Here is a 17,030-nt window from a genome sequence, read left to right on the forward strand (position 1 = left end):
CAAGTAAACCAGGAGTCTGAAAAAAATGTTATGTTGGGATAGTATGAAACTATGAAATGATACGTGACTATCTAAGACCTTTTATGTAAGTTGAAAGATTTTAAAATTCATTCTCAATTTAACAGAAAACCAAGAGAAGCTGACGGAATAGATATATGTTCTCTTATTGTAGTCCCAGCTAATGTCTTCAAAACATTCTTGGAGTTTAACTAACTAACTGGACTGCATCATATGGCTTCATAGGTAAATAAAGCTGGTAAAATGTATATTATGCCGTCTGACAATAGTGCCTAAATGAAGCCTGGATAATAGGGATAGAAATGGTCCTGGCATAGAACCCTGTGGAACCCCATAATCAGCCTTAGCGTGTGAAGAATACTCGCCATTATGGCAACACCCCAAAAAACACAGAAAGCTCATGAGCTCCTTCTTGTTTGGGGAAAACAAACATTGTTCAGGGGAAATGGTTTTAAAACCGGTTCAACAGGTGAAACCACTCCAACCTCCCAGACAAACAGGGCAGTGGATAAGACATTTCACACAGTTTTAGTGATCACATCCCTCTTTAACCAAGTCCAAAAGATGCACATCTGTAAATGGCTCTAAATGTTTTGGAAATCAAATGCCATCATTTGTGATGGGGGTCTCCTCTGTACCTGGTTTGAAACTTGTTGGCTCATAAGAGACACATTAAAAAGAGGAAAAGGAAACAACTCCCTTTTAGGTCAACCGAGTATTTATGGGCCCTGAATTTTCTAAACTACACCTTGATAGAATTGATAGTCTATAACCAAACCTGGAGAAAATACTCACTCTCCCAGTAAATATTCTCTTTAGCAAAATCCCCATGGTGAACCCAATAAATCAAGTTGCTCTTAATTTGAGATCTTTGCTGGTTCTTTGCTTGAGTCCATTATGAAAAGAAATATTTACAATCTGAATAAAAATTATTCAGAAACAATTATTTAGCTGAGTCTAGTGAGTTGTCTCTCTTTCTCTGCAGAAGTTGCAGGAAGGATCATGTCAGTTTTCTTGAAAAGTGCATCCAAACATAAAATCTGCAGTGAAAGGTGTGAAAACCTAAAATAAACTCTAATAGGTCTTTTGTGGTCAATAATATGATATTAATAAAGCAGACAAAACTGAAACTTTTTTTATTGCTTTTTGTTCACATCACAATGAGAATCAGACAGTTTCAGAAACAAATCATGTTAAAAAATATGAAAGGATAGAGCAGTACAACAAATGGAAATACATGAAAAACACAACAGGAAACGTTAGCTGGTTAACCAAAGAGCGCCTGAATCTCAGATGTCTTTAAGTATGTCCTGTCCTGGTGTCTCCTTCCAAGTAGGAGGCCAGGTGGCTTTGATGCTGGGTCTGTTCATCAGATTTTTATAGTATTCTGTCAGTTTTGGGTACCGCTCTTCAGAAAGCCTGCAGGAAAGAAAAAAACTGGAGTGAGTTCATTGCTATTTTTATTCCATCCAATCATCGAGCCAGGCTGCTAAGAGATGTTTCTGGCCATTTAGTCCACTTACCCAAAGCGGTAGAGATAAGCAATGGCTGGAAAAACAATCACATCGGCCAGGGAAAAGTTCTTTCCTGCCAGGAAACCGCCTGATGTCTAAAAAGAAAAGGAGTAGTTATGTAAAAAAAATTTGAAAAAAAAAGCTAGAAAGCACACTAAGTAAAATAAAAATAGAAAAATAGCCATCACAGGGGGTTATAGCCTGGCTTAATAAATGTTCTGCATTGATTATGTTTCCTTATAAACCAAGGCAAGATTGACTTTGATGAATAAGGCTTGCTTTATTCTACAGACATGAAGATTAGCACTGCAGACTGATTCAAACTACCAGCATGGCCTTGTTCAAGTATAACTACATGGATGTCTAAAGATCAATAATTAACACATAGAATTTTGTGTAACACCCTTAAGGGCTAAAGTCTGAAGAGCTAAATTGTTCTTTTACAGCTTGCCGACCAGGATAGTAGTGTTAATGCTGTTAATGCACACCATTTCAAAATCTTTTGTTATTTTACCTCATTTTTAAAAATTGTTTTAGAAAAAACTGGTAGAAATATTTTGAGTTTTAGTTTAGCACGACAGACTGTAGGCATACACGTCATTCACATACCTTCTGCAGGTATCCCTCCCAAAGCTTGACCTCAGCGGTCAGAGCTTCTTTGTTTCTCTTAATGGCAGAGTCGTGTCTCTCTCCCTCTGGGACCTTCCAGTTGTAGTAGATAACATTTCCTAGAAAAAATATAACACACAAAAAAAATAAACCAACAAAACCTGACATATAATTATTAAAGTGTATCTCTACAAAACCTAAATAAAATCTACCCACACACCAGCAGGGAATTTTACGAGTACCAAATCGCATGACAAACAAGTGACTTTACATGCAAAGCTAGTCTGAGCATGTGATCACTGGTGGGATTAACATGTGACCTGTTAACATCAGTCTCTGTTATGAGAGTTGCTCACCAGAGAAATGGACTAAGGGATTTCTTATGGCTTAATTATGTGAATGCACAGATCATTAGTGTCTGCAGTGTGTTTTGAACAACTAAAGGTCTCAAGGGGAGGCTGAGGAGGGTTGGTTGCTGAAGACAAGTGACAGTTGTTAGTGTGGTGTTGCCAAGTACAGCAGTTCAAAATCCCAGAGCACAGACCTCTGAATGACAACATCAGCCAGGTCACACAGAAAGAGATTTAGCAGCCTTGATATATCCTTTACAGACTCACTAAATCCCTGTGGTTCTAACGTTGTTTGGGGTACACGCACTGTGATGAAGGAAGTTCAGGTTTCAACAGTTATGTCACTGCACGGCAAAACAAAACTGAGACATATTCTGCATCTCCGAACTAACATACCCATTTTGTCTCCGAATGCGTTAACCTCAAACACACGCTGGAACATCAATGCTTGTTCCGCATCGCAGTCGGGGATCAGCTTGGTTCCCTGTGACTTGTACTTGGACTGTTGGGGGGAAAAAAACAGCAAGAAGCTCTCGTTCTTTACATCTGTGGTATAGTGTGTCTGTTTTTACAATGCACTGTTAAAAATATAATCACAAGCAGCTCTGCTACCTAGGAACTCCATGGCAACATAGCATTTCAAGTAGGGCCAGATTCAGAGTTCTCACCTCTAAGAAGAAGCATACACCGCAGGACTCATTGATGATTTTGTCCCCACATTTGAAGGCAGGAAGCTTTAAGAGACAGTGCAAGGAAAACCATAAACACTTTGTTTGGTTCAAGTCTTCTTATTTGTGAATGCCAAGTGAATACTCCATTTACTCCATTTCAGGAAAACAAATGCTGATTTCAGATATGAGAGTGGTTACATAGTGTGATATGAACCTACCTGACCCCTGGGGTTAATGTCCATGACTTCCTTTGACTTGTGCTCCCCCTTCTCAAAGGAGAGCAGTTTTTGGTTGTATCCTTGCAGGTTCTTCTCCTCCAGAGCAATCATTACCCTCCAGCAGGGAGGAGATCCGGAGCCCCACAGCAGAGTCATGTCCTTGGCCATGATTTCAGAGTGAAGCGCTTAACCTAACAGCTGAAGTTGAGGAAGGTTGAAGACTGGAGCTGCAGTCGATGAAAAGGCTGGCTTTATAGCTCCAGTCAGGTTTCCTGGAACAAAGCCCCATCCCATTTCTGTGCTCCAGCCAAAGAGCTGTCACACCAAGATAGCTAATGCCCGTAAAGGTTAAACACGACATGACGTCAACCTGATCCTGATGAATATTTAAGATGTGTATTCAAAAAACAAAATAAAGTGAGATTTAGTAACCATTTCTGTGTGAATTGTCTTTAAAATATAATGCAGCCACAAGTACTATAAAAGACGTGTGGAGGAGAGGTGACTTCTCTTGCTTTTTATAGAAACTCTTTGATCCGAAGGCGGCCAAAGAATGTGAGGGTACATGGGAAAGAGGAAACATGAAAAAACTCCAGCGAGTCAGGAAAACAAAACAAAAAAAAAAAAACCCTTAACATTAACGGGTGGAAAATTTTTCTAAGACACAATAAAAGACAACGAAGCCACACGGAAACAGTGTTTAAAGAAGGATATAGTGGAAGTTAGAGTGTTACTGCTATGCGCCCGTGTGGTTAGGGCTCTTGCAGCTTTTTGCAGTTAAACATTTTATCGCTAATAACTGTTGCATATCAATAATTCAACGATTCCTGCAGTAGTTCGTTGTTTTGCTGCTGCTGTTGCTGGTGAACAACGCCCTGAGAAGTGAAACCCGCGGTGATACAACACTTTGTATTCAAATCTGCACACAGTTCTGACATGACCGATAAATCACAATTACACTGAACGCATCTAATAGGACCGTGACAATGCAAATAAAATAAAATGTGTATGACTGATTAAACTGTTGGTGCATACTCGGCAGTTTGCTTCTCTCAATCGTTGACCTCTTTGCAGCAGGCACATAAGCAGCTGTGAGTATCATTGTATCAGTAAGGCAATGGCGCAAACTGTGTGTGCGCCTACATTACTGCAGTTGCTATGTCGGCATTTTAAGTCCGTTTCAAAAGGGCAGTTTGTTCGTGCATGCAAAGAACAGTTTGATAATAAATCAGTATTACAAAAATAACAAAGGCAGCATGTACAGAATGACAAATACTTTCTCTCTCTCTCTCTCTCTCTCTCTCTCTTTTAAATGCTGTTGGTTTTGTCATGTTGAATTACAACCTGTTCCGCATGCATCAATCACCCTCGTGCATGTTTGTTCTCCCTTTCACTCCGAACATTCATTAATAACGGAACGTTATGTTTTTGTGTTTGGTGTTTAGAAAAGGAAAAGTTCTTTTGAAGTATTTTGAAAAAAAAAATCCCAATATTTTACTTTTATTTTGGAATATCAAGCAAAACTACCCATAAGGTTATAAGAGAGTTCCTGTATTTAAGAATGTAAACTCAATGTATTCTAGTACACAGCTTAAACTAAATTCAGAACTTGTACATGACTGCGATACTCGCTCATGACTCCTCCCACTTTTGTTTTAGTGAGGCTTTTTCATGAAGTGACATTGCAACAGTCATGTGGTCTGTGTTTGTATGAGAGAAATCTGTGCCATCAGAAACTGAATTTGAATAAGTTATATGAATTAGCCTAATTTGAAATTCAATTTATTGGTTTGAAAATGATCATCACTAAACTGAAATTGAATTTTATAGTTTGAAAATGAATTCATTTGCTTTGTAATTGTATTTTATCGTTTAAAAATTTAGCTCTCGAATAATTTCAGATTCACTTCTCACCATTCAGTTTCAGTTCTACAATTCAATTTCAGTTCCAAAATTCAGTTTTTTGGGGACTTACATCCGGTTCTGGTTCAAGAGTAATCGAGCGCAGATTAATAGAACTACGTTTTACTAGCGGACGGAAAGTGTTACTGATGGGAATCTACAGCGTCTTGAGCTGAATTAAGACTTCAGAAGTCATTCATCATGTCGATTGACCAGCGGATAAACTCTCAGGTTGGTAATAAATGTATTACATGTATAAGGGATGCTGTGTAAGACATAAATAAAGCTAAAATACAAAGGTTTGGACACCGTTTTGCATGTTTCCCTACTGTTTCCCTCTGCAAGCATATAGGGCTCTGACAGGGTACAAGATGACAACTTTGGAATTCTACTAGAAACAGTCGATCATATTTGTTTGTCAAAGCTGAATTAAGGGCAAACTACGCTAAATTAGCGTTTTTAGCTAACAGCTACAATAAGCATAAAAGTTACTGTACAGCTATCATTTGTTAACATGACGCTTGTTCTTATATATGCAATATATTCATTTTCAAACTGTAAAATTCAATTTCAGTTTAGTGATGATCATTTTCAAACCAATAAATTGAATTTCAAATTAGACTAATTCATATTCAGTTTTTAAAAGCATTTATTCAAGTTACAATTCACATTCAATCCGAGCAATTCAAATTCAAATTTAACTTATTCAAATTCAGTGTCTGATGGCACAGATTTCTGCCCATATGTTTGTGTCAGTATGCTGAGATGGCAGCAAAGTATTTAGAAGTTTTGTGTGTACTGATATTTATCTTTAGCCACAAGTTCACACATGTTTCAAGGCTTGTTCTAACCTGCAATGCAAATGTAGGCAGAGTAAAGTAGGACAAAGCACAGAGGTTAGCATGCCCAAGTAAACCACAGGCTGCTGGTTTAATTACTACGATCATAAATGTTTTAATTGCAGTTGCATTAAACCCCAAATAAACATAATGAGTAATACATTATCATCAGGTTGTTCTAAAAGTTTCCTGAGCAGCCATCAGTTAATCCAAAGCTCTGTTGGGTTAGAGTGAGAGTGCTGACAGAGAACATGTAGATTTAACATTTAAAATTGTGTTTTAAATATAAAAAGTTACAAATATTTTACATAAAAAAATGACTCGAAAAAAACATGTTTTTGTAAAGATTTGAGCTAAATGTGGAGAAATGTTGCCGTTAATTTCAGCGTGTTTCACTTTACAAACGGCACCACATAGTGAAAGGGACTGTGTTGTGTGTTGTGTCTGATTGTTGGGGTTGATTGTTTTCTCTGTGTTATTGCAGATCTTTACCTCACAGTATAAAGCCCCTTGAGGCAACTGTTGTGATTTGGTGCTATATAAATAAAGTTGAACTGAAGTGAATGTGCTTATGTCACTGAATAGCCACACCTGTGAGCTGCTATGTGACTCGACTATGTCTTTTTAAAAAAGCTTTTCTCCAACAGTGAAGTGGTTGAGCATAGTTTACATTTATAAACTGCTTGTATAACTGCACAGATAACCTTTCCTGTGCACTCTGCAAACACAGCTACTTGAAAATAATGGAAATGACTTTTTGTGATCCTTTTTTTCCCCATAGGACTTAAGCTGGCTCTCCCATTAAGAAAGAAAGAAAACACACACACAAACACACACATAGAAGTTTGTGTGTGTCTGTAGACAGACTTCCTGATGTATTGTGAGTATGAATTGTGGGTGGCAGGTTTATATTTCACATTAGAACATGTACCACATTATTTCTTTAATCACATCAAAAGGGACATCTCAGCAGTAATCATAAAAACAAGAACATTTTGATTTAATGTCCCCTTCTGTCAAGACTGCACAGGTGCAGGATGAATGTAAGGTGGGTGTCTCAAATAACAAATGTGACAAAGTCACTGCAGAGCAGTGCAGACAGCAGGAAAAGTTAGCTCAGTCTAAGATGCCTTTAAAAGTCTCACTCCAACAGTGTCCTTCCTAGCAGGAGGCCAGCTGCTTTAGATGCTGGATCTGTATGTTTTTTGTACATAAATAAAGAGGAAATTTTAAATGAAATGAATTCAACTTCAAGGCTGGGCGTGTTGGGGAGTTCAAAGACGATCTTCTGCAAACCTTGGTTGTAACGTGTGGTTACATTAGTTGCTGTTGCCTTCCTCTCAGATCAAATGTGTCAAGCTGTTCTTCTCTGAGCTCTGGCATCAATATGACTGTTCTGTCCTTGCAGTGAGTTTCCATTTTTAAAACTTGACAGATCACTTACACTATGAAGATTTTCAATGGAAACAAGACTCACCTTGTCTTTACACCAACACGCACACACGCACGCACACACACACACACACACACACACGCACACACACAGGTCACCGTGTTTTCTGTTTTCTCTCTGAGTCCACATGGTGAAAAAAGAGAATCCAGCAGCAGAGGGCAGTGAGGTTTTATATTCAGCGGGAACAAATTGTTGTCCGTGTGTGCCACACTTCTTTTCAAAGATAAAAACGATTTTGCAAAGGAAACAGCGTAGTATTCTCAATAATTTCTCCTCTGGCAATTCCCACATTTGTTTTAGGAATTAAAGCATCCTTAAAAATGGCATAGCCTTTCTGGATCACAGACTGGAGGAAATAGGACAGAAAAGTTGAGGAGGCACACATTAGAAAATAAATAAAGCCTTGAGTAGATTTCTCCACATTACAGCAGGCGGAAATGCTGTAGTGACGTCAGAAGCATGGCCTGTTCAGTTTCTTGCTGAGTTACCTGCTCAGGTTGCAGGTCATGCATTAGCTCAGCCATCAGTTCGGCTATTTACTCCACCACCTATTCAGCGATCACCTTCATCTGCTCCTCCTGTACAGCAAATTATGTCAATACAATCCGTAAAGGACTGTTTTGCAACCACTAATTCAAAGCAGAGAGACAAACCTGTTAAGACTATTTCGGTTCCTCAAAAGGTGGCCTGCTTGGAGACAGTAACTCTCTCCAGGGCTTCCCCAGAGACTGAGTTTCAACCCTTAGCCGACTCTGGACCCCTGGAGGCTAAGAAGCCAGCTGAGGACTGCACCCTGCTGTCGTTGCCAGAGCAGAGTAAAAGCCCTGCGCAGCTCCAGCCTGCTTTGTGTTTGCCAGAGGTATCTGAGCCTGCTGGTTTTGTTCTGATCCTGCTGGAGGTCCCTTCACCTGCCAGTTTACGTTCCAGCTGGAAGGTCTCAGGGGCCTGTCCAGCCATCTGCCTCCACTGGAGGGTCCAAGGGGCCCTTCCAGTCGTCTGCCTTTGCTGGAGGGTCCGAGGGGCCCATTCAGCAGCCTATCTTCGCTGCTGAACGGTCCTGGTCCTGCCTCGTCTGGTCCTGCCTTGTCTGGTCCTGCGGCTGCCACGCCACCATCAGTTTCTGCTCAGTCTGCACGTCCATGTCCTTTGCCAGAACCTCGTCGGCACTGGCCACTTTCCAGGCCATCAGCTGGGCGTCTTCGCCATCATGGGCGGCCTCCTGAACTGTTTTGCTGCCATCGGACCCGTGGCAGGCCTCCTGAAGGATGTCGCCAGCATCACCGCCTGCCGGGTAGGCCTGCTGATCTGCTCCGTAGCCTCCATTGACGTGGTGGTCAGTCTCCTGAACTGCTTCTATGCTGCCACTGCCTTTGGCACGGTCGGCTTCCAGAACTGTTCAGTGATGGACTGTTGTGCTGATTGGCCTCCGGGTTGCCCCTCTGAACTAAGTTTTGGACTCTGTTTTTTCGAGCTCCACTGCCTTTGTGAACATTTTGTGTTTGGACTCCTGGGGGTTTCTGTTTTGTTTTGTGTCATTCGGCTGCTTTCCTGAGCAGCTGAATGAAATAAAGCCTTTGCTGGGCTTTTCTCACTGTTGCTGTGGTGTTGAGAGTCCAGCTCAGGTCTGATGCAACCTCCAGCCCCAGGAATCTGTGGCCGTTGGCCCTCTCCACCTCTGTCACTTTGACGATAAGAGGCTGCAGGGGAGGGGGGTTCTTCCTGATGTCCAGTATTAATTCCTTGATCTTGTCCGTATTGAAGATGAGGTCGTTTTCCTCACCATAGACAAGAAAGTTGTCCACAAGATGCTGCTCCTTTGAAGATGCTCCAGTCTGTGGTCTCTAAGCAGCCCTGCAGGCTGGCTTTTGCACTGTCAGTCCAGGTGTTAATAGTCCTGACTGTGACTGGGTTTGTCTTGAGCTTTTTGTTATGGGTGGGTTTTTAGCCGGATTGCCAGGTGGTCAAACTTTCCGAAATTAGGTTTTGGTTGAGCTGAGAAGACATTTCTGATATTGCTGTAGCAGTGATCCAGTATTTTATTTCCCCTGGTGGGGAAGGTAACAAACTGATGCAGTTTAGGCATAGTTTTCCTGAGATTACAATGAGTTTCCCATAAACAATTACAGCAGCGTTTGGGTGTTTATTTTCGTGCTCGTTGATCATGTCGTACATCTCCTTAAGTGCAGCCTCCTCCTTAGCAGAGGAGGGATATACATGACACTCACAATGATGCACTGCAGTTCTCTGGGCAAATAAAACGGCATTAGCCTTGGAGTCAGAAATTCCACATTTTCAGTAGTTTGAAATGATCTTACAGTCAGTACACCACGATTGCTTGATGAGGGCGTCCGTTCCTCCGCCGCGGATCTTGCCACTTTCCGTAGCGCTTCAGTCTGCTCTGAAGACCGTTTAGCCGTCTGGTGTTATTGCCACGCTCTTTGGTTCTGTCCATCAAAGGTTTTGGTGCCAGATATGTGAAGACTTATCAAAGTGTCTGAAATCTACAATTTCGGATAAACATAGTCCACATGGCTCTCGCCTCCTCATGCATTGCTAAGAAGACTGTCAGTGTGAACTGCAAAAATAAAATCTGTCCGGGGCAACCTTATGGGCTGAGGTTTTGGTTGGCCTGTGGGACTTGGGTCCTGGCTGGTGTGCCACCGGGGTTGTGGGTTGGTGTATGCACTGAGGCCAGGCCCTTGCCCGGGAGCCTTTGGTGCATTGGGAGGTGTTCACACAAGTGTGCACACAGATACCCACAGACAAACCTTGTGCCACTGCTTTTCCCCAAGTTCACTTTCTTTCTTTTTTTTTTTAATAAAAAAGGTAAAAGGTTCTGATAGCCCTTATGGTCTGAGAAGCTTTTTCATTTCCAAGACACAAAGATTTATAGCTGGGTGAAGTAACCTCTCTGCAAAGCTGATGGAAGGGTGTAATGCAGATTCTTAACTTGATATCCAAACATCAAACCTAAAGTTTGATTTTGGTTAACATTATATTAACAATAAATATCCCCACTGCAAAGAAACAAAACACAGATGAGCTATAAAATTGAAACTCAGTTTTTATTGCTTATTTTGGTCACAGCACAGTAATAATCACACATTATTGTCTTGGATCTCAGATGTCTTTCAGTGTTTCCTGTTTCGGTGCGTTCTTCCAAGTAGGAGGCCAGCTGGCTTTGATGCTGGGTCTGTTCATCAGACCTTTGTAGTATTCTGCCAGTTTGGGGTAACGCTGTTCAGAAAGCCTACAGGAAAGAAGAAAGTCAGTGTGTATTCATTTCTACTATTATTCTATTCATTCATGTGTCTGGTCATTTAGTCCTCTTACCCGTAGTGGAAGAGATAGGCAACGTTTGGGTAAACAACCACGTCGGCCAAGGAAAAGTCCTTTCCTACAATGAAACCGCTCGAGGCCTAAAAATAAAAGAAGAAAAATGTTGTGGAGGGTAAAAACCTAGAAATCACATATAATATAGATCATTTAACTATGATAGATGGTTAACATTTGACTTAATAAATATTCAATCTCAATTATATTCTTAAATTCAAAGGCAAGATTGATTTTGTGATATAAGCCTTATTGCTGTCATGCTACACTGCTAACCACCATGCAGCTGTTTTGCATCTACTTCTTCTGCTTTAATTATACCTCATATTTACATTTATGCTACTGTTTAAGGATTTTCTTAAAGGGAACTAAAATGAAGCCTCATTACTCCTATCCTGCAAAGATTAAATGTTTTTATTCAAAGAGAAAACACTACTTTTTCCAGAGCACCTATTTTCTTTGTAATTCTGGAGCACATGTGTGGCTAGTGCTGGGAAGGTTACTTTTAAAATGTATTCCACAACAGATTACAGAATACATGCCCCTAAATGTATTTTGTAACGTATTCTGTTACGTTACTCAATGAGAGTAACGTATTCTGAATACTTTGGATTACTTATTATTATCAAGCTTTTTACAACTACATGAATGTACTATTGCTGTGTCATTTATTACTATTACTGAAGGTTACTCGCCATACCGATACAACTAGATTTTTAAATCGTGCTCGTAACCGAAAACTAGCTTTACTTTGTTGTCAACTTTGCTAGCGAGAGACAGAGAGAGGCGTTGAAAGGCTGCTCCAACGGAACTTATTGTTTCAGAGAAAGACATGAACACAGTGTACAGTCGAGTCTTAATTGGGCTACATTACCCATGAGGCTACATTCTTTAGGGCTATGCCTGTAACGATCTGCCTATTGCCATCATATAAAATAATTTTTATATTTTTGAACAATAATTTTTAAAAATATTTTGTCACGTCATTATGCGAGCTGCAAGTAGAAGTGACATGGGCCGCGAGATAAAGACACAGGCATTTGAGCTTCTTAATGCGTTTTTTGTTTGGGTTTCCACTGGCGTGGAATTATCAAAAATAGAGAGGGCATAGCCTAACATATGAAACAGGAAAAGAAGGCCGTGTAATCCATTTATTTCAACAAAGTAACTGTATTCTGAATACCGCCTTTTTAATACAGTTACTCATAATTTGTATTTTAAATGTCATGTATTCCATTACTCCCCAACACTATGTGTGGCTAAAACAACAAAATCTAAAAAGAAATTTATGGACCAGCTTATTTCTGGCAAGGTTTACAATCTACTCCTATGAATTTCCAATGTTTGTATTCTGGGTTTAGTTTAGTCGTTGAGATCGCGTGCACACAGGTCATTCACACACCTGCAGGTATCCCTCCCACAGCTTCAACTCAGCGGTCAGAGCCTCTTTGTTTCTCTTAACGGCAGAGTCGTGTCTCTCTCCCTCTGGGACCATCCAGTTGTAGTAGATAACAATTGCTGGAAATGTGTAAAAAGCAAAAAGCTGAATTTTATATTGTGCAAAGGTGCTAAAGTGCCAAATCTCATGACAAGCCAATTACTTTACATGCAAAGCTTGGCTGAGCATGTGATCACTGGCGGGATTAACAAACATCAACATGGGTTTTTAGTGTTGCCAAGTTCAGCAGTTCAAAATCCCAGAGCACAGACCTCTGAATGGCAACATCAGACAGGTCACACAGAAAGAGATTTAGCAGCCTTGATATGTCCTTTACAGACTCACTAAATCCCTGTGGTTCTAATGTTGTTCGGGGTACACACACTGTGATGAAGAGAGTTCAGGATCAGAAGTGCGTCAGAACAAACTTACATGATTTCTCAACGAGCGCGTTAACCTCAAACACACGCTGCAATATCTGCGCTCTCCCAACCTCGCAGTCAGGCATCAGCTTGGTTCCCTGCGTCTTGTACTTGCACTGTTGGAGGAGACATTAATTATTTTTTTTAATTTCCTAGTTTGTTTTTTTTTTTACCTCTGTGGTGTTGGGTGTCTGTTTGTACAACGCATTGTGTAACATATAATCACAAGTAGTTCTCCAAACTAGAAACTCTGTGGAGACATAACATTCAGATTCAAGTCATCATCTGAGTTCTCACCTCCAGATGAAAGCATGCAGCACAGGACTCGTTGAGGGGTACATCCCCACATTTGAAGGCAGGAAGCTTTAAGAGACAGTGCAAACCATAAACACTTTGTGAATGCCAAGTGAATACTCCTTTTTCTCAATTTCAGGAAAACAAATGCAGATTTCAAATATGAGTGTTTACATAGTGTGATATGAACCTACCTGACCCCTGGGGTTGATCTCCATGACTTCCTTTGACTTGTGCTCCCCCTTCTCAAAGTAGAGTTGTTTTTGGTTGTATCCTTGCAGGTTCTTCTCCTCCAGAGCAATCATTACCCTCCAGCAGGGAGGAGATCCGGAGCCCCACAGCAGAGTCATGTCCTTGGCCATGATTTCAGAGTGAAGCGCTTGACAGGTAAAGTCGAGGAATGTTTAAGACTGAAGCTGGAGTGGGTGAAAGCCCCGGCTTTATAGCGCCAGTCGGCTTTGTCACGATTCCTGGAAATAAGCCAAAGATCTGTCAATCTTTGGCAGGCAAGATAAATGACACTTATGAAGTTTAAACTTGGTGTCATGTTAACCTTATGTGACACTTTTTAAAAAATCTGATTTATTAACCATTTCTGCGTGATTTGTCTTTAAATAGGACTCTAGTCCCAAATTTCACCAAAGGCATTTGGAGGAGAGGTGACTAGTCCTGCTTTTCTCAGAAAGTCTTTGATCTGAAGGCAGAAAAAAAATCTGAGGCTAGATGGGAAAAATGTGGGCTAAAGGGAAACATGAAAAATCTGCAGCGAGCCATGACTAAACATTTAACACTTAACTTTGTAGTGGGATATGAAAGTTTGAGTGTTACAGCCTTCACCTGTGTGGTTAGGGATCGTGTCGCTATTTGGAGTTAATTCTCGGAACATTTTATCGCTTATAACTGTTGCATATCAGTAACGATTGATTAGAAAAAGGAAAAGAGTAAAAATGAATTGTGGTTATATTGAACTGATCCCTGCAGTAGTTCGTTGTTTTGCTGCTGCTGCTGCTGGTGAATGACACCCTGAGAAGTGAAACTCACTGTGATTCAGCACTTTTTATTCAAATCTGCACACAGTTCTGACATAACTGATAAATCACAATTACACTGAATGCATCCAATAGGACCGTGACAATGCAAATAAAATAAAGTAATAATAAAGTATAATCTTTGACCTCTTTGCAGCGGGCACATAAGCAGCTGTGAATATCATTGTATCAGTAAGGCAATGACGCAAACTGTGTGTGCGCCTACATTACTGCAGTTGCTATGTCAGCATTTTGAGTCCGTTTCAAAGGGCAGTTTGCTCACACGTGCAAAGAACGGCAGGTAATCTGGTTTGATAATAAATCAGTATTACACAAATCTAAAAGAGAGCAAGTACAGAATGACAATTTTTTGTTTCTTTGTTTTTTTTTAAATTGCTGTTGGTTTTGTTGCGTTGTATTGCAACCTGCTCTGCATGCATCAATCTTCCTCGGGGAGGACATTCATTAATAACGGAGGGACTGCTCGGTGCACTGCTCAGTACAAACAGGGCTGGATTTATTGTATGCAGCCCATATATCTTGCAGCATTTTATGTTTTGTGTGTGCTTTTTAGAAGAGAAAAGGTTTTTTGAAGTATTTAAAAAATCCTAATAAATTGCAAACCGGTTTGCAAAAGTACCTATAAGGTTATGAGAGAGTTCTTGTATTTAAGAATGTAAACTTAATGTATTCTAGTAGACAGCCTAAACGAAATTCTGAACTTGTACATGACTACAATACTCGCTCATGACTCCTATCACTTTTTTAGTGAGGCTTTTTTGTGATTTGGCATTGCAGCAATCATGTGGTCTAGTTTTTTCGTCACTATGCTGAAATGGCAGTAAAGTATTTGGAAGTTTGTGTATACTGATATTTATCTTTAGCCACACATCCATACACGTTTCAAGGCTGAGTACAGTGGGACAAAGCACAGAGGTTAGCATGCCCAGCTAGTAACCCACTGGCTGCTGGTTTGATTACCACTGTCATCAATGTTTAAACTGTAGTTGGAGTAAACCAAAGATAAGCTTAATCTTTACCTCACAGTATAAAGCACCTTGAAGCGACTGTTGTGATTTGGTGCTATATAAATAAACTTGAGCTGAAGTGAATGTGTTCATCTCATTGAATAGTCACATCTGTGAGCTGCTCTGTGACTCGATTTTTAAACTGCTTGTATAACTGCACAGAACTGAAAACACAGCTACTGGAAAGTAATGGAAATTACATTCTGTGATCCTTTTTTCCCCATAGGACTTAGCCTGGCTGTCCCATTAAGAAAGAACGAAAAGACACACACACACACACACACACACACACACACACACACACACACACACACACACACACACACACACACACAGAAGTTTGTGTCTTCGTAACCCCTTAGCAGTCGGACGTACCGCCCACGGTACGTCCGACTCCTAACCCTTTTAGGCAAAATTTGTAGGACTGCTAAGGGGTTAATGTATTTTGAGTATGAATTGCAGGTGGCAGGTTGACATTTCACATACAACATGTACCACATTATATATATATATATTTTTTACCAAATCAAAAGACACACCTTGATTAAGTGATATTATGATAAGAAGTCTTATGTTAGATTTATATATAAAACTTTAAAATCTACTATTTTAGAGAACTGCGTTCTTTTCTGTTTTGGAGGGTGAAAGACTATATCGTAAGTGGCTTATAATAAAACATCTGTGGCTCATTTAGTTTCACTTTAAAATCTTTGCACTCAGTAATTGTAGTTACAGCCTCAACATGACTGTTCTGTCCTTGCAGTGAGTTTCCATCTTCAAAACTTGATAGATCACTTGCACTATGAAGATTTCCAATAAAAACAAGACTTAGCTTTTTTTTTTGCAGACTGTAGGGCAAACAACAGTATTTGACATTATTGTATTCCCATTTGCTATAAAGTTGAAATGGAATGTAATAGAAAAGGCAAAACAAGTTATTTGGCTTAAACTAAAGGATCAAATTTTAAAAGTCTCCGTAAATGTTTAAAATACAGTCACTCAAAATACTGGCGAGCTGTCCAGAGTACCACAGCTGCTTGTCAATGAATTCAACCAAGACCACCAAGTCAGAGGATGTCTGGCCCCAAGTGTTTCCCCTTCCATTAACATCTATCTTCAGATGTCTCTCACACAACCGTGTGCACTGCAAAGCACTGAGTCTTTATAGTTTAGCCCGAGCTCAATCTTTCTCGCGAGTGTGTGACTTCCATCACTATGGTTGTTTCCTAAGTCTCACTACTGAGTTGAAAGCGCATGGACTGAAATGAAAAACGTTTGCAGGATCTCGCAAAAATGCATCTTCAATTATTTTCTCTCGTATTTCACTTAAGGGGCTCTGCAGAATCCTGTCACTACTTCTACTTTGCTGGGGAAGCATAAATGAAAAGGGTTCTTATATCTCCTATGTTATAGCAGCAGTGAGAACTTATATTGAAAAGAAATAAAAACAGTTTGATTAGTAATTATTCAGTTTCCCACACAGACACTTTTTAGCTTGGTCTAGTGACGTCTCCTGTCAAAACTGCAAAGCTGCAGGAAGGATGTAATGCAGATTCTTAAGCTGGGCAAACACTGTGCAATTTTTTTCAGTCACGTTATTCAGCTCCTGCTCAAACTGTACGATTGAATCACAGGGGCTGAGTGCTCACACTGTGCGTCCATAACATGAAGTTTATAACACAAAATCTGTCTCTCGCTCTCCCTCTCTGTCTTTCACTCACACATACACGCACACCACCATCAACTTTGCTGAATTGCTAATGAAAAACATTGACCAGGCGGCTGCAATTGAGCAGCAATGTCCATCCAACTCTTTTCACGGTTGGTGCGGTCGTGATAATTTTGTGAGGCCATATCGAAAAGGCTCGGATGAATTTGTCAAAGTTCGACAAGGTGGGACTCCATCGCTTGTG

General features: G+C 40.3%; 2 protein-coding genes across 2 annotated transcripts; both read right to left on the bottom strand.

The window, feature by feature from the left end:
- Nucleotides 1-1,130: 1,130 nt before the first annotated feature.
- LOC120726890 (glutathione S-transferase A-like) lies at nucleotides 1,131-3,619 on the bottom strand. Its single transcript, XM_040020910.1, has 6 exons — nucleotides 3,381-3,619; nucleotides 3,160-3,225; nucleotides 2,888-2,993; nucleotides 2,142-2,260; nucleotides 1,542-1,627; nucleotides 1,131-1,437 (listed from the first exon to the last, which is right to left on the bottom strand). Exons 1-6 carry the CDS (start codon nucleotides 3,546-3,548, stop codon nucleotides 1,308-1,310), a joined length of 675 nt encoding a protein of 224 aa, XP_039876844.1. The 5' UTR covers nucleotides 3,549-3,619; the 3' UTR covers nucleotides 1,131-1,307.
- Nucleotides 3,620-10,620: 7,001 nt separating this feature from the next.
- On the bottom strand, nucleotides 10,621-13,475 carry LOC120726893 (glutathione S-transferase A-like). Its single transcript, XM_040020914.1, has 6 exons — nucleotides 13,256-13,475; nucleotides 13,065-13,130; nucleotides 12,778-12,883; nucleotides 12,310-12,425; nucleotides 10,908-10,993; nucleotides 10,621-10,824 (listed from the first exon to the last, which is right to left on the bottom strand). The coding sequence occupies exons 1-6, from the start codon at nucleotides 13,421-13,423 to the stop codon at nucleotides 10,695-10,697; spliced, it is 672 nt and encodes a 223-aa protein (XP_039876848.1). The 5' UTR covers nucleotides 13,424-13,475; the 3' UTR covers nucleotides 10,621-10,694.
- Between the last annotated feature and the right edge of the window lie 3,555 nt (nucleotides 13,476-17,030).

The sequence above is a fragment of the Simochromis diagramma genome, unplaced genomic scaffold (genome assembly GCF_900408965.1).
Source record: "Simochromis diagramma unplaced genomic scaffold, fSimDia1.1 OVJJ01000753.1, whole genome shotgun sequence".
NCBI classification, from domain to species: domain Eukaryota; kingdom Metazoa; phylum Chordata; class Actinopteri; order Cichliformes; family Cichlidae; genus Simochromis; species Simochromis diagramma.